Source organism: Thermobia domestica, chromosome 1 (genome assembly GCF_964235325.1).
Source record: "Thermobia domestica chromosome 1, izTheDome1.hap1.1, whole genome shotgun sequence".
Taxonomy (NCBI): domain Eukaryota; kingdom Metazoa; phylum Arthropoda; class Insecta; order Zygentoma; family Lepismatidae; genus Thermobia; species Thermobia domestica.
In genome coordinates this window covers 121,668,004-121,686,756 of record NC_137454.1, presented here as the reverse complement: position 1 = coordinate 121,686,756, position 18,753 = coordinate 121,668,004, and the positions used below count along the sequence as shown (strand labels likewise).

Here is an 18,753-nt window from a genome sequence, read left to right as displayed (position 1 = left end):
GGTTAGAAACGTCCTCTTCTCTCCTACCGTTTTGAAACATCTTCATTTGTTAGTCTCTCAGTCCATTTTATCTTCCTCCGATACCACATTTCTAAGCTCTCTAAATATTTCTTTTCTAACTTCCCTAATGTCCAAGTCTCTGAACCATGCAGTCCAATGTTCCATATACGTATATCACTTGACCAACTTATTTCTTAGTCCTAGCCTGCTAGTTAATAGTGATCTTTTCTTGTCAAATGCTCCTTTGGCTATGACAGTTCTTGACCTGATCTTTTTGGTGCAGTAAACGCCTCTGTCAAAATATTTGCCAGGTACTTGAAACGAGAAAGAAATGAACATTGTTTCGTCTACATAGCTAACGTTAAAAATGTTACATGTACGGAATATGTGTAGTTATTTTTAGAAATTTTCTTAATTTATACCAAATATTTTAGTATGAATTCTTCCCGAATGAACTTTGTCGTCACTTTGTGGTTTTTAAAAACAAAGTATAAAATGAAAGTAAAGTTGAAATAATGTTAAAAATCATTCTAAAAGAATTGTAAGTGAAGCTAAACTTATATTTTGAAATAGCATTATTTTGCTTGTAATTATGGTTTGTTTTGATTTTCAGTGTATAAGTATTGAAGATGAAATGGATTGTCTGCCGCTGAATCTTGGAATGATTGCTGCATATTACTACATTAATTATACTACTATAGGTAAGAGTTCTTTTCTTTAACGTTTAAAAATAGGAAGTTAAAATCTGTAGTCTAAGTGGAATACATCAAAGGAAATCTATTAAATAGAAGTCTTTTACCCCAGAGAATTAGTGTAACTAACTGTAAAGATATTTTGGGATTTCATTTTAACTGTGATTTATTAAAATATAAAGTGCTTTTTTTTATTTTTATATATTTTATTTTATTTTTATTTATTTTTTTATTCTAAGGATCTTGCTGTTTCTTTCAATTGTAACGAGTATTTTAAAGCAAACAAGCGTACACGATCAGAAAAAGTCACGCTTCGAGCAAATAGTTCGGGCTTTAAAAAAAATAAAACTAAAGAAATCAACGTGGGAAGAGCAGATTTAAGTTTAAATTTCTCTCTTAATAAATACTGTATTTACACGATTCGAAGACGAACTTTTTGTCGATTTTTTGCCTCCAAGATCAAGATGCGTCTTAGATTTAAGTTATGCAAATTTAGGCCAGATTAGATGGAATTTTGCCAAAAATTGCTAATCCCTTTAGTCGCGATTCTGTAAAGAATGTGTATTTTGTGTGTACGAACAGAATGCAGAACTAAAATCGTGCATATTACGCAAAATAAAAACACTCTAAAATTAGCCCGCAAACCAGTGGCAAATGAGAGATGAATCATTCTTGTGAATTTACGACAGCGGAAATTGTTCCTTCCCTTCCCACATACCGTGGCTGGTGTCTTACTCCGTTTAAAGAGCACAAACAAGTGTGTATACATACTGGTATAATATACATATTGGTATAATATGATACTATAATACCGATAATGGATTGCTATAAAACTGATGCAAAGAGCTCTCTCGTGGCTAAGCGGTTAGCATACGCGCATTTGGCGTGGGAGACCCGGGTTCGATTCCCGGCGGGAGCTCATGTGGTTCGGATTCCACGTTAATCAGTAGGTCCACGTCTCATATAGCCTCGCTGCTGAAAGGGACGCTAAACTAAAATCAATCAATCAATCAAAACTGATGCAAGCAAGTGCTGTACCGTAATTACATTAGCAAAAAGTACCAGCAGATGCACATAAATATACCGTAAATTCCAGCCAGTAAGTTCAGTTTTTCTTTATTTTCCCATAACATTATTTGTTTTCTCATGTTTATTAATCTTTTTTTTTTTTCATTCTTTAAAATCAATGCAGAGTAGTTTTTTTTCATTTTCTCCAAGGGTGCGTCTTACATTTGAGGGCGTCTTAGATTCGCGTAAATGCGGTAACTGTATTTTCCTTCGTTCTTTAGTTCGTGTAATTAGTCCGTTGCAGGTTAGGTTATAATGATGATATGTATTTTATTTACTGACTGCTGAAAATAAAATTTGCACTGAACTAGTTAGCCATACGCTAATCTATTAATATTTGTTACATTGTTACATTCTTGTGTTTTATCGTAACAGAATTGTTTAGTTTGTCGTTGAACAACAAAACGAAGATCCGAGGTCTTTTGGAGATCATATCATCGGCTGCTGAGTACGAGGACGTTCCTGTGAGGCACAAGGAGGACACAGTGCTTCGAAGCCTTGCTCAGAGGCTACCCAATAAGCTTAATAATCCAAAGTTTAATGACCCTCATGTGAAGACCAATCTGCTTCTTCAGGCACATTTATCACGCTTGCAATTGGGCGCAGAGCTACAACAGGACACCGAAATTATTCTCAGCAAGGTAACTTTTGTTTGTTCGTTTCTTTGCTTCCCTTTGGCGTGCATTTTAGAGATTACCCAGGGCCGGATCCGGACTTTTCTGATGGGGGTATACAAATAACTACCACTACATTAGATTTAAATTTGAATTTTTTAAATGCTTTTAGGCATCTGTAATGTGAATGAGGAGTTGCCCTGGAAATGCTATGCGTTTGCTCTCGGTGAAACCTTTTCCTTCAGCCTTCAGAAAATTGACTTAAACTATTGATTTTGCAAAACTTTACTTACTTTTAAGCTCAAACGGAAACATAACAGCAGAAATTTTCGAAGAAAGTGTTTCTATTTTCACTGCTAGCTTCACGCTTTAGGTAGTGTATGTTTACAACGAAGGGGGAGGGAGGTGCACGTACATCTTTGTACCCCCTAAATCCGGCCCTGAATACACCCATACTCGTCTATGAAACAAATCTGCTTCACTTATATGATGTTTCGGAAATAGATTGAGGATATTCGTTGTAAAACGGGTTCACTCCATCAGTAATACTACTTACTGATTTGAAAGTATTCCATCAGTAATATTTTGAAACATAGGAAGATAAAGAAATCCTTGTCCGAAATTTACACTTGCAAGAAGTGATGGCTCTAAGCATGACTTTGTCACGTTGCGTACAGCATTTGAATTGTAAATTGCGCACAGCAACGCAGAGTAAAGCGATAACCATGTAAGCGATTTCGCAACTAATAATATTAGTAAAATGGGATAGTGAATTTGTTTCGATGCTATGTATTGTGCATGATGACACGTGCCTTTTTTCTGGTCATGTAAAATTCGTACTACGTGTAATTAACTCTTCAAAATCCTGACAATTTACGCGAGATTCCACTTCATATTAGGAAACTTAATATGTGGTTTGCATATCTGAAAGTTCGCATAATTTATGGTAGCCCATTCATGGACCACCAACTTTGGTAGACAATTGAGCGTTCGATCCCACATTCTGTAAGTTTGTGAATTCTCATGTTTCTTCACACTTTCGTATTCCACCAATTATTTTATCATTATCCACTATTATTTATTATATGACTAAGGGCATAACTGTGGAATGTAAAATCCATTCCTCCCCCCCCCCCCGGCCTGTTCCTCGTAAATCAACGCCCCAATATAAAGTGTATTTTTTGATATCACTGTGTATATGGAATCTTCTAATTTTCTCAAATAACAGGTAAATGACAAATACTTTGTCCCACAAGATTGTGGCGTAGATCATATTTTTAATTTCTTGTGCCCTATAAACGCTCAATAATATTATTTTTGTCCGCTTCATTTGTTGGTCTTAATGTTTTGTCCTCTCTCGGGCTAGGGGCTACCGCGTGTGCCTGATACACGTGGTTTTAGGTTCTATTTCCCGTGGAAGAGCACAAAAAGTTTAATTTCACAGTCATTCACTTTCATTAATTTTCCATCTACTTTAGCTTATAACCGAGGAAGTTAAACTAAAAAGATTCATTTCATTTTGGGTTTAACTTCATGTGACTTCTGCGTGTGCAGGGACATATTTAAAGAAAAATGACGGAAGTAACCTATAACGATAGACGAACTGATGAAGTTATGTTTGGTATAAAACCATTTTAAATGTGATTTTTATATGCAAGAAATGCACATAGGCGTAAGGATATCATTTACAAAGTTGAAACCTTTCTCAAATTATATTTCCATATTACGTTCTCCTGTTGTATTGTCTTCCATTTCTTAAGTACTAGTGATGCTACATATAGGAAGATGTAATGTTTTATACTTATATTTACAAAACTAACATGTGAAAGTTTCCGTAACACCAGGAATAGCATTAAATTCTAAGAAATGAGTACCAGTTTCAATCCATAATTTGTTCATTTTTAAGTTTGTTCTGTATCTAAGTTAATATATGAGAATTGAGGAACATGGTTGCTGCTACCTCTTGCTAAAATCTGAATTTAACATTTGTAACGGAAAAGTTCTTTAAAGCTGTGGGTTTTTCATACTGACACCCGACTATTTAATTTTGTAGGCCATCAGATTGATCCAAGCTTGTGTGGATGTCCTTAGTTCCAATGGTTGGCTTTCACCTGCTGTGGCTGCTATGGAATTAGCTCAAATGATGACGCAAGCAATGTGGAGCAAGGATTCCTATTTGAAACAGCTACCGCATTTTACGCCGGAGATAATTAAACGTTGTACAGAAAAGGTAAATGATTACACTGATAGATGATCTATTTATTTTAATTGCATGATCTTATCACGTTTTATTGTCTTTGTTCGTAATCTTTTATTTGCTAAAATTATCATTTTCATAACATAACTAGATCTCACACTTCATAGTCAGGCGTAATTTGAGTTTTTAATAGCTACTACGTATATTTTGAACTGAAGACTTATTGTAATGACCCGTGTAATGTTGGCCAACAAATTACTTTATTTCTCCTTTTCTTTTTCCTCCTTTTTACTTGATATAAAGGCCCTGTCGACCAGAAAAATTACCCTGGATTGTGTTCTCTTTTTACAATTTATTGTTGACTTTTTTTTTTTTTTTTTTTTTTTTTTTAACTTTGTTCACTATATATTGTCATTATGCTCTGTAAACTTCCTTCCGATTGTTAGTAGTAATGACACTATACTAAGGAAAATGTAATGTTTTATACATTTAAAATTTAGTAAACTTGTATGTAGCAGTTTTCATAACACCGAGCATCTTTCGGAAAATAGAATTTTTCCAGTTTGAACTTTGAAGAAAGAAAGAAAAAAACAATTTAAATTTACAGAAATTGCTTCTATTTTCTAAATTTATTGAACTAGGATAAATATGTCTAGAAATATAAAATTTAACGTAAAAGAAATGGGTATGTCTTAACGATGAAATGCATCCTGATGGCTTGATCATATTAATATTGGTTCACGTATATCCATAGCGTGTTGAAACAGTGTTTGATATAATGGAGCTGGAGGACGATGACCGCATCAAATTACTTCAGTTAACTGATGCCGAGATGCAGGATGTAGCCCGTTTCTGCAATCGCTATCCAAACATTGAACTGAATTATGAGGTGCAAGATAAGGATCGTATCCACAGCGGTTCTACAGTCAATGTAGTCGTTCAGCTAGAGAGAGAAGATGAAATCACGGGACCTGTTATTGCTCCCTTCTTCCCACAGGTAAGTACAATAACATAACATTTATTTATTATACCTTTGTAGATGATCGGTAAGATGTGTGTGAAAATAAACTGGAAGTTGAAAAAAACATGTAAGCTGACAGCGTGGTAAATTCGTAATCTGACTTTTTAAACTAAAAGTTTTACGTAAAATGAAGTATTTAGTTTAAATTAATGAAATCTTAATTTAACATTCCACTGTAAACTAAAGGAGATAAACGACAAATTCAAATGCATTATGAAAGAATTGGTGGAATGGGAAATGAGTGAAACCAAAGAGTAGAATCAATGTATCATAAGGCGGAAACGGCTATTTTTTGGAAAATAATTAAAAAAAAAAAAAAAGTACGATTTTGGTCATCTTCCATTGGCATTTTACAGCAGATTCTACAGTTGACGAAGAGAATTTACCCAATGAAATTAAATTTCTAGTTTTACGCCCCACTATTATGATCTTTACGCTAACGGAGACAGATGACCAATAAAAATAAGTAACTCACTATGGAAGAATTAGCGAAATGAGAATGTGAGTGGCAATAGGAAAACCCACAGCAACGATGTTGTCCACCACAAACTCATGTGGGCTAGGATCGAACTAAAGACCCCTTTCACCAGAAATGAATGCTCTACTATTGGCCACTGTCATAACTGTCATATGTGACGTATGCGTGTGATGAGGAAACAAAGTGGCCGTTGCATGCTTGACATTTGAGGAACGGAAGTCCATTTTAAAGTGATATTTCAAGTCTGAAAATGATAACGCTAGTTGAAGGCGTGAGTTTGAAACAGAATCTGCCACATACTTGACAGATATACGCGTTTGTGACAAGTTTGAGACACACGTTACCATTTATGATGTGTATAGAAGGGAAAGTCCGAAAGACTTCGTGCAACTATAAATCCTGCTGCTTCGGGTATGGCTATGCTGTAAGAAAAGTTTGCAACCACCTTGGGCACCTTCAGTAGCTGTACAAGTGCAGGAAACTTGCATGATGTTTTGTTGTAATAAGTATTAAGCTTGTGATCTATAATTAAGTTTAGCACTAGTACACAATATAGTTTTCTTCAGTATGTTTACATTTTTTTATAGACTCTATAGTTACAAAAAGAATTAAATGAAAGGCTGTAATTGTTACCAATATTGGACGCAAACTATAACATTTTCAAGAAATTCTTGGAAAGTTTGTTATGGTTAATCATCATAGTAATCATTTTTTGATAATATATTCAAGATTTAAGTATCGAACCTCATTGTTACGAATTAAGTATTTCAAAACAGTCTTCCTGTTCTTTGATGACTCTTTGATACCTAGAAGTCAAAGCACTTGCAGCAGCTTTCTAAACTGTACGGACAATTTATAATCTCGTAACTTACATTAGACTGTTTGCATTTCTTTTCAGAAACGTGAAGAAGGTTGGTGGGTAGTCATTGGAGATCCAAAGGCAAATTCTTTGCTCTCAATCAAGAGATTGACGCTGCAGCAAAAGGCTAAAGTAAAACTAGACTTCGTTGCTCCAAGTCCAGGTAAAGATTAGTTTGTTTTTTCACCATGTGACACATAGATATAATAGTTTTATATGAGTAATTCGGAACATTTATTTGTTAAGATACTCAATGCCGTCTTTGTCGTGCAGGGAGAACGCTGATTCTTCTGTACTCCCTGTAGAACAAAAAGATGTAAACTTTGTTCACACATTTGTATAAGGTATGCCCAAATGAGAAAGACACTACGGTTATATCTAATGAATAGTTTATTACAGAATATATGAAGTACAGTTAACGTGTGACGTAACATCTATAGATAATTGCCATTGATATTAATGCATTGATCGCAGTGCTTAGAAAGGGAGTGGATGGCTTCAGTATAGAAATTCCTGGGTTGCTGACGGACCCATTGTTCCACAGTGCTCTGCACTTTCTTGTCACAGGTGAACCGTTGACCTTTCAGTGACTTTTTAGAGACTGAATATGACGGTAGTTACATGGGGAAGTATTGACTTTACGGAGGATGTTCGAGGACTTCCCATCGAAATGTTTTCAGTAGGTCGTTGATTGGATATCAACTCGGTGCGCTGATCTATAGGAATCTATAATGCACTTGATCGCGTTAAATAACTTTTCCGAAGTTAGGAAACAGCAGGCAAAGCCGTTCAGCCGACGTACAAATTGGGAACCACACCGCGCCACATATCGGCAAACATATTTGTCCACTTCGATTAGATGCAACGCCGCTACAGCCTAAATCTCCTTTTCATTTGAGCTGCCCTTTATATAACATTTTCTATCGATTTGTCTCTTTTTCTGGAGTTAATATCCATCAAAATTATGAAGCTATCGTTCTCGAAGGTGAGTTTACAATCGGCTCCAGTTGTTTAATTTCTAATGTAATTTAATGTCTTAATAGTATCGGAGTAGATCAGCTGATTTAAAAATAGGTTTCTGCAGTTGAAGATAGTTTCTTTTCCTTAAAGTCAGAGAAAACACTGCATGTGGTTGATCAATTCATTCGAAGGAAGAAACTTGAATGAAGAGAAATTATGATGGAGTATGTACTCTGGTTTAAAGCCAACTACACAATGTATCAACAAGAAAGAAGAAAATCCTTACGTACTGTTATGGTCGGAAGTTCTGTAATGAAAGTATTAAGCATAAAGAATCGTAAATAGTTGTATATTTTGCGCTTATAAGTATGCTATTTAAATATGAATGTGAAGAAGTTGAAACTTAGGGCATAGTCTTAAAAAAAAATCGTTCATTTTGTTTTTATTTTACGTATAACTTAGGAGTCAAAGGTCTGTACGCCATAATATTTGACAAGTTTGTATAGTAGGTCAAGGTCTACTACCACTATGCCAATTTGATCAAGATCGGATATGTTCGGTTAAACTCGTACGATATAAGTTCAGAGAAAAATCAAATGAAGGATGGAAACATTCAAAATTGAACCCTTAACATAATGCATTTCATTATAAAAAATGTGTCACCTATGATACTTCAAATTGTGACACATGAATAAGTCTTAGAATTATGTTGATTTCAGTATACTTTTTTCTCTTTTGTTAAGATTTCGTGACATTTCTAACCCTTTCGGACATCTGTTTTTAGGTATTAAAAAGTCTTTTAATTTTTGTCTCCGGTTATGTCTTCTGATGACATTTTATTTATGGTTTTATTTATTTATTTATTTATTTTGTGACATGGTTTTCGAGATATTTAATTTGCAGAATGTGAATATTAGAACATGAGTACCATACTGCACCTAACTATGCTGAAACAACGTAGAGTTCAATATTACGTTTATTGGTCAAAACTTTACCTTAGGACTAACAAGATACGAAGCGCATGTTTAAAAAATCAATATTTTTTTTTTTTTTTTTTTTTTTAGAAAAAGAAGAAAATGACAGACGAAATTTATTGTGATTGATACACAAGTATATACCTTGATATTTTTCGACGTAGTCACTATGAACCTCCAGACATCTCTGATATCGTAGGACAAGCTTCCGTATACTCTCTGTGTAAGAATCTGCCATCTGACAGTACAGCCAGTTCAGAACTGATGTCTTGAGCACTTTCCTGTTATTGAAACGCTTCGATACAAGGCACTTCTTCAGGTGAAGAACAAGAGAGAAACCGGTTGGGGCAAAGTCGGGACTATAAGGGGGATAATTAAATAGTTCCCATCGAAATTTTTTAATTGTCTCAACAGTACGAACGGCTGTGAGAGGGCGGACGTTGTCATAGATCAGAAGAATTCCAGAGCGTAGCATTCCTCTCCTTTTGGATGGCACATCGCAGATTATTCAGTGTTTGGCAATACACATCTGCTGTAATTGTTTGTCCTGATTTCACAAGAATGGTCCCAAAACACGGTTGCCATGATTTTTTGAACTGAATATGTTTGTGTGAATTTCTTTGCTTTAGGAGAACCAGAGTGTCGCTATTGCATTGTCTGCTGGTTCGATTCCTCAGTGGCGTTTGGTATCCAAGTGTTATTCCCTGTCACTATGTAGATAGAGGACGTCCCCTCCTTCTTCCCAGCTCGGCAGAAAATCAGGTCTAGCTCTCATTTTTTGTTGTTTGTGTGTGTCTCATCATTTTTGGCACCCTCCTCCCACACAGTTTGTGATAGCCCAGCTTCTCAGTCACAGTGTGATGCATTGTTTTCGCAGACACTTTCGGAAACTTTTCGACGAGTTCAGTTATTGTGAACTGGCGACGATAGAATCGTATTTTCTCGTTAACGCGTTCCACCAGGTCGTCCGTCTGAACACTAGATCTTCCTCTACGCTCATCGTCATGACCATTTGAACACCCTTCCCGAAACTCTCTACCCCATTGCCTGACCTTCCCTTCACTCATTACCTAAACTTCACTGTCGATCCATAAATGGTATGCAATTCCCAAAGTATGTCAGCTGCATTCTGTTGTTTGTGGGTCAGAAATCGTATGACACATCTCACTTCATTTGGCGCAATTTTGTATTACGGCAGCTATTTCACATTACTGCTACTTGTACATACTCAACTCCATCGAACAATTCTATTTCTGTTGTAAGCACAGAAAACCAGCGGATACTCCTACCCATACTCAACTTCATCAATCAGTATTGCCAATCCTGCGTACAAAATTATCGTACTTTTTTATGCGCCTTGTACAGGAAAATTATATTCCTTGATGAACACAAACATGTACAAATAGTTTAAATTGTACACTGGTTATAGCATAGAAATTGAATACTCACAAGTTTTTAGTAATGGCTACATTGCTATACATATACTCGGGAACAAAGCAATCCATTATAATTCATACCAGCGGTAGGTTTGATGCCGACCCTTCCTCAGAGCACATGAATTCGCCTGCTCTCCCCGCACACGCAGCGCCAGCAGCTCCAAATGAGTGCTCGTGGACTACAGTCACGCTGCGTGAGTCATGTTTACGAAGCAAGATCAAAGGAGCTGGTTGAGAATTGAATGTACTAGAGGTAGGAATGCAAAACAAAGCTACGAAGTATTGCAAGATGTTTGCGGTGCAAGTGCATTACCATACCGTACAATATCAAGGTGGGTCAAAGCCTTTAATGACGGACGACAAAATGTCACAGACATGCCTCGCTCCGGCCGTCCTTCTGTAAGTGAAGAAGATGTGTAGAACGTGAACGCTTTAGTACTAGCGGATTGGAATGCCACGATTCGTCAATTAGCCAACGATACAGGACTAGCTTATTCGTCTGTGCTGAAAATTCTGAAGAAGAATCTGGGATTGCCTGAAAGCGGGTTCCACATGATCTGACTGGACAACAACACAAGTGGCTGCGATATGATACCGCTCGAACACATTTGGAGCGGTATCAACGTGAAGGTGAGGCCTTCTTACGGCGGATCATTGCTATTGATGAGACCTGGGCTAGAGCGTATGAACCACAGCTGAAACGGCAATCAAACGAGTGATGTCATCCTGGGTCGCCGAGAAAACAGCTCGGAATATCCCAACCAATGTGAAAGCTATGTTCATCATTGCATACGACTGGGATGGTGTAATCATAAACCACACCGTCCCCCAAGGACACACCATTAGTGTAAAGTACTACTGCAATTTTCTGCAAAACAGTCTACGAGTAGCTGTAAGACGAAAACGACGCCACTTCCTGACGAACCCACATCATTGTGCATAGCAATGCAAGGGCACATTCAGCAGGTGCGGTCACTAATTTGTTGCATCGTTGGGGCTGGGAAGTGCTGTATCACCTCCCGTATTCTCCAGATTTAAGTCCCTGTAATACAACCTCTTCCCGGAGATGAAGGAACCACTTCTTGGACACGCTTCCGTATAGTTGATGATTTCCTCGCTCGCCCGATACCTCCATCCGCACTATCCAGAGATTAGGCATTGCGAATGGCATCCAGCGGCTTCCATATCGCTGGGAACGCGTGATTCACAATGCTGGTGATTACATCTTGGGCCTGTAAAAACTTCGAACTTTGCAAGTACTCTACTTCTCAAGATGTATCGTTGTTGCCATTACTAAAAATCCAACCCTTGTATTTATATTATTATATTACTAGTTCTGCTAAAATATTGCCATAGAAAGTTAATGTACAGTTGCGACCATCAGATCTAAAATGGTTAATGCGAATAAAATTAAGAAACTATGGTTTTAAATGTGTATGTGTCCAGGCAAATCTTTGAATGTAATCAGCAAAATTAGAAATATGTCCAAATTATGTTTTATTTAATTTCTTGAAGTCAAATGAAAAATGAAGTTTAGTTTATACAGAAACTGAGAAACATGTGATACACACACATTTCTTTCTGCAAAAATAGTGTTATATTGATTGAAATCACTCATTCAGTTTCCCGTATATTTTATTTTGGTAGTAAGATAAACTCAATAGTGCATTTGCTATCCAATCAAACAACTATTTTGGTGTTATTTATTCATTGAGAACTTTAAAACAAGCATTGGAAAGATCTCGGAAGAAATTATTGTAATTTGGATAATTGATTCCATATTAAGTTGAAAATAGAGTACTTTAAAAGAAGAGAATACGGAAGAAAATCTTACATTAAACAAGGCTCTCTAAAAAGACTTAAATTGGTTGAAGTTTTAGTTATATAGTCGATAACTAAAGTTGTTACTTTTGCATGAGCAGGTATATAACTTATAGAATGTAGCTAATATATTTATCTTTCCTTTTTAGGTCACCATGCATATACTTTGTACTTCATGAGCGACGCGTACCTAGGCTGTGATCAAGAATACAAATTCTCCATTGATGTAGGAGATTTTGAGTCAGGCGATAGCGACAGTGACAGTATGAGTGAATAAAAGGGATATTGGATGTGTTGAGACGTACTTAGGGTACGCGATTATCTCCAATTTGTTGCACACTGTTGTGAACGTATCAATTCCTTTTGAGTATCTTAGTTACATCGACGCGCTGACTGAGACACTTACAATTCAGGAAAGCATTTTCTCTTCTTTGTTCTGTGTTGATATTAGTAAGACGTCGACAATTATTCCGTGCAGAAATATGTGTAAGTGATTTTAATGTATATAGATAAGGAAAATAAAAGATTTATATTACAAGAACAACTGTAAAGATATTTGGATTTATATGTATATATATATATAAGATTGTTACCAAATTGATTGGTCTATAGGTTAATAATTCTTAATTTTTTCGGTGGATAACACTGGAAGAAAGGATTGGTTCACAGTCTTAATTGTTATGTCATTTTGTTGCTAGGACAGTACCTGTCAAAACGCCGTTGATGTGCAACCGAGTCCGAGTTAGCGTGGTATGGTGTTTGTTTGGTAAACATATCAAGTTTCAAACCAAATAAAGAGCATGTGCGGCATGTACTGCTTTACGTGTTCAATCAAAATAAAAACACGAGTGAAAGCCGTCGTATCCTTGTAGAAATTTACGGTGACAATCTCCTTACGCAAAACGTGTGTATGCTTTGGCTTAGGCGGTTCAAAATTGGTGATTTCGACTTGAAAGACAAAGATTGCCCGAACCAGCCGAAAAAATTCCAAGACGCCGAATTGCAAGCACTGTTGAATGAAGATGATACGCAAACTCAACAACAAATAGCAGAGAAGTTAAATATTGGTTACCAAACTATATCTGATCGTCGTCATGCCATGGGAAAGATCCAGAAAGCAGGAAACTGGGTACCGCGTCATCTGAACGACAGACAAATGGAAAAGCGAGAAACAATATGTGAAGTGTTGCTTTCTCGGCTTGAAAGAAAGTCTTTCTTGCATCAGATAGTCACTGGAGACAAAAATGAATCTTACTTCAAGAACATAAAACGCAATCAATCATGGCTTGACCCAGGACAACTATCTTCATAGACCACAAGACCGAATCGCTTCGAAAAGAAGAAAATGCTGTGCATTTGGTGGGATCAGAAAAGTATGGTGCACCATGAGCTTCTGAAACCGGGTGAAACAATGAATACCGTACGCTGTGGTAAACAACTTATCAGTTTGAATCATGCATTGATCGAAGAGCATCCAGATTGGAGTACAAGACACGGAAAAGTGATTTTGCAACAAGACAACGCTTCATCACACACAGCGAAGGACGTCAGAAACACCATTTCTGTACTTAGGTGGAAACTCTTGCCCCATCTACCCACTTATCAGACCAGGCCTCTTCGGACTACCACTTGTTTTCAGCGATGTTTCGCGCACTTTCCAAGCAACACTTCAACAATTACGAAGTTGTCAGAAAATTGCTTGCTGACTGGATCATCTCAAAGTGTGAACGATTTTTCGGGACAGATGGGCAAAAGCTAGTGATGGCGCATACTTTGAATAAAGCATTTATTACTTTTCTCCCAGGGTACAATTGTTTTCTTTAAGAAAAATTAATAATTATAAACCGACACTCCTAGTAAGAGAAAAAATACCTGCAGAAGATTCAACTTCCCTGATTAATACAGCGAGGGTCTTCGTGAACCAGCAGGATAACTCTGATTCATCGTGAATGGTTTGCGGAGGAATATTGTATCATTTCTTATACAGAGGATATCTGTTTTGATGTCTGAGCTCCAGAACAGACCACAGGTATTTAATAATATTGAAATCTGGAGATCGGGCGGACCACAAAATTCGTAGTTCATTGTGATGTCCATGAAACCACACCTCAGTAACTCCAGCAATGTAAACTGGCGCATTGTCAGTTTGGAAAGTTGCGTTATTGGCCGGAAACAACATTGAACCATAAGACGCGCATGGTTACCTAAAATGTCTACATAATTACGCAGTATCATAAGGGCGTCGGTAGGGAAGAGACCGTCCACCGTAAGACTGTTGAGAAACTGGGTGAACTTCCTAAGATCTATATTTTAAATTAAATTGAAAGTAGAATACTAATAAGCATCCTAAAATTAAGAAAATTTTAATAATTTCTACTGAACCTGTTTTCTTGTCCTGTTTATTCTCGACGGTGACTGCACCTTAACATCGTCAAAATTATTGGGAAAAACTTCTTCATATTATGTAGAAGTTGTAAGTGTTAAGTTTTTATTAACTTGGTATATCTGTCTACGTCAAATCTTATAGTCAGTTTTTCACTCATTTCCGATTGTTAAGTTACTTGAGATTTTGTGCATATCGATATCCAATAACAATATAAAAATCATAAATCGTAGCATGTGTTGATGAAGGTAGTCCAGAATTGTGAAAACCGCTAAATAGAACTGAAATAGTATAAGAAATACGAAAGTTGTATGTATGTTCTGGGACAGAGGGGAATTCTTTAAGGCACATGACAACGTCGGTGAACATATCAATCGTCTTTGACATTGACAAAGTAGTGCTATACAAAATCTCTTTTTTATCTTAGCATTTTCCTTAGCACAGTATAACGCTGAGTGAAGATGTTTCATAAGGTTTAAATTTCGTCATTTTCTCAAACGAGTAGCATGGAGTGTATTTTTTTTTTCTCTCTGTAAAGTGTTGGTACAAAGAGTATGATGGGGATTCTCTTCCGTAGCCATCAGCAGAATTTGGAAAGAGGAACATATTTTGGAAACATGTGAAGTTTCAAACTACTGTTCAGCAAAATTACAAAATGAAGATTTTAGGGGAGCTCTCTCCACACCCCCACTGCTTGCTTTGGGCAACATAAGTTTTAGCGGAGCCATATTGTGCCTTTTCAAATAAGATTTCGTAAATTTTCAATGGTAGAAGAAGTAAGGATACTGTGCCCCAGGGACTGCTGCGGATCTAGTTGATTTCTGAGTTATGCTGATTTCACTCAAATTTTATTGAATGGAAATGATTCTGACTCAATTAGATTACAACTACTATTAATACACCAATTTAGTTCTTGCTTTAAACATACATGAATAAGAATATTTTTGCCTATATTTAAACTTAAATACAGAAATTGAAACTCCAATTAGCAAGTAACTTTGACGTCAATATTGTTATATGTGGCTGCATAACTCATGGAAAGCAATATTCGCTGTAGTGTAAAATTGAAGATTACTGAACGTTTGAGATCAATTCTAAAGAGATGAAACTGTGTATTTTTATACATTATTAGAAAAAAAATATATCGTACTTTTGTTTTGAAACTGTTTCTCCGTACTTCAACTTTCTTTATAAAGTTCTTTGCTTAGATGTCTCAAAATTGTGAAACATGCCTATTTAGAGTATCTAGTATTTCCAAAGAAATTCCGTGAACGACCTTTGCTAAGGCATGTAGTTTGCAAACATTGTTGATATGAATTTATTTTTTCCTGTTTTTGTCACCATTCGTGGTTATGATAAGAGATACTTTGGTGTCTTTGGAAGTTCCCTAAACTTTCTGAGGCTTTTATTGAAGGTTACTAAATACGATGTATACTAATCGCTTGTTTTAATGCTCTAAAAGGGAGCAGCAACGATCCAAAGTCGTCCGTAAGTTCCAACACTAAATCAGCACCGCAACTAGCAGAACAACCGTTCTTCGCACGGGAGAATACGTTTCACTTTGGACATAAAGGGCTCAATTTGGATTTAAATTACATCGCAAATGTTACTGCTCGTCTCAGCGATCCCGAGAATTACGGATTCGACATTAATATCGGTGATTTTCGATCATTTATATATATCCTCCTCCCCTAATTACGGGACTGAATTTGAATTTAACGGCATCAAAAGTGTCACTGTTCATCTCAGCGATCCCGAAAACTATGGATTTGACACTAATATCGACTATTTTTTAACATTTTTAAATATCTACCGTTTCCCCTAAGTTCCACTGTCAAAGTGAAATGGTAAAAAACACCCCAGGCCAGAATCTATGTTGAAAATTTGATCGAGATCGGTCGGGTGGTTCAAGGGTTATCAAGTCACAAACATAGTCACTTTCATTTATATACACTGGTCAAAAAAAAAGGGGGGATCAGATGAAAACTCATGTAAAACTTCTTACGAATAATGTGACAACATTGTATCTGATCCAGTTCGGATTAAAATCGACTAGCATGAAGGCACAACGTGCAAACGAACCGTTTGGAACACCTGTGCACGTGATCGGTGACGTGGCGCTACCAGAGGTCATTTTGTAGTGTGGCGCTGCCAACACATTCCAGCTCCAGGATACCTCTGTTCTCATTGTGTGTGTTTAGTGCGATACAAATCCACGTAGTAAAATGGCGCGACAACGTGATTTGCCAGAATAGCTGGTATGGCAAGCTGTCGGCAGGTTGGAAGCTTGTCAATCACAGCGAGAGGTGGAAAGTGCCATAGGAGTGGCACAAAGAGTGATTTCCCGATTATGGAATCGATTTCAAACAACTGAAAGTGTTCCAGAAAGACCAGGACAGGGCCGTCCACGAGCAACCACAGCCAGAAACGATCGTTATCTCCTGTTAACAGCCCGTGGAAACCGACGTCAGAATGCAACTCTGCTCCAGCGAGCCTTCCGAACAGCAACAGAATGTACAATATACACTCAAACGGTCCGCAATCGTCTTCGAGAAGGGGGCCTCTACGCACGTAGGCCTATGGTGTGTGTCCCATTAACTGCACGACACCATGTTGATCGAAGAATGTGGGCGGAGGAACATTGTGGGTGGGGACACAATGAATGGGTCAATGTTATGTTCTCTGTGTTCTCTGTTACGTTAAAATCGCAATCATATTCCCAATCTTAAAAACAGGTCTTTTACTGCTTTAAAAAAATGTTATTCACAGTAAGATTACCAAATTACAGTAATCTCTCCAAAAACTTCAAAGTCTCCAAAAATTTCAATCAACCAAAAAATTGCCCCATTATTTAAAAAAAAAAATAAAACCAACGAGGGAGCACCATAGCTACTTAAACCAAATACAGTAAAAAAAAAAAGTAAAAGCCAGCGAGGGACCAAACAACGCGTCATCCAATTTAAAAAAAAAAAAAAAAAAAAAAAAAACATGCACAAACATTCAAAAAGTCGAAAAAGGCCTTAATTTCAAAAACAATTAAAAATTAATATTTTTTCGTTCTATAAATACAAATATATAAAATTTTCGTTTCTGCTAAATTAAAATCTTCTGTTCTCCATAAAAGTTATTATGGTACCTTTTTCACCAAAAGTTCCACTTAAGTATGTAACAAAAATTTGTATAATATGTTTCTTTCCAGCTACTTAAAAATGCAAAAAGCCATCAAAACATAATTGCAACTATCATACGTGTTAGTTGTAAAAGTAATATTTATTATTAATACACCAAACCTCGAATAAAACTACAAAGTGCCTAAAACCAAAAGTCTCATATTATGTACTTAAAGTAAACATAATTTTATTCAAATTAATCAATTCTATCATAAAATTTTAAATAAAATTAAAGCGTGTTCTACCACATACATTTAATTTTTTTTAAATAACAATTTCTTCATTTACATAAATTTTTCTTTATGCAAATTGTGTCGGCTTTCAATCATGCCGTCCACTCGGTACTCACTAGCCTTTTTCCACGCTTACACAGACCAAGTGAAGTTTGTGTTCATGCACGAAAATAGTATATATTGCCAACTGCAGACATAACAGAGGTAGCGCCAAGTGCTTTTTTGGAATCGATTCAACGTTTCAAGAAAAGCTGCAATTTTTTCCGCATCTCTCTACTAAAACCACAAGTGGTAGAAATTTACTACTGCTTCCGGCTTCACTATGGATTTTCATCGAGTAGAGACGGTAAAAAATAACGAGAAGCAGTTTTATGTATTTAAATAGGTATAATCGATTACGCGTTCGATGTTTAATCTCTGACTTCAATAACCTAGTGCAACCGGAAGTTGGAGAAATTACTACTACTTCCGGTTTTGTAGAAATCTACTACCACTTCTGACTTAAATATTAATCACCACATAGCAAAACAGTAAGAGATAGCACGAAATGGGCTCTTAATATGGCTTCAGCGAACCTAGAATAAGTTCCCTCTCTGCCCTTATTCCTGTATTACATCTGGAAGTAATAGATCTAAAGTTCCGTCTCTGCCCTTATTCCTGTATTACATCTGGAAGTAATAGATCTAAAGTTCCGTCTCTGCCCTTGTTCCAGTATTACGTTTGGTAGTAATAGATCTAAAGTTCCTTCTCTGCCCTAATTACTGTATTACATCTGGAAGTAATAGATCTAAAGTTCCTTCTCCCCCCTTATTCCTATATTACATTGGAAGTAGTTTTAGTATTGACT

The 18,753-nt window shown here is 36.5% G+C and overlaps 1 protein-coding gene across 3 annotated transcripts in view; it reads left to right on the top strand.

Annotated features, from left to right (window-relative positions):
- Window positions 1–12,664, top strand: part of Brr2 (U5 small nuclear ribonucleoprotein l(3)72Ab) — an 88,913-nt gene extending 76,249 nt beyond the window's left edge. For all 3 annotated transcript variants that reach the window (XM_081762820.1, XM_081762836.1, XM_081762827.1), the window contains exons 29-34: window positions 614–701; window positions 2,136–2,401; window positions 4,428–4,604; window positions 5,326–5,568; window positions 6,969–7,092; window positions 12,270–12,664. In XM_081762820.1, coding sequence (XP_081618946.1) covers window positions 614–701; window positions 2,136–2,401; window positions 4,428–4,604; window positions 5,326–5,568; window positions 6,969–7,092; window positions 12,270–12,397 — 1,026 coding nt within the window. In that variant the 3' untranslated portion in view covers window positions 12,398–12,664. The remainder of the gene's footprint in view (window positions 1–613; window positions 702–2,135; window positions 2,402–4,427; window positions 4,605–5,325; window positions 5,569–6,968; window positions 7,093–12,269) is intronic.
- The last annotated feature ends 6,089 nt before the right edge of the window (window positions 12,665–18,753 follow it).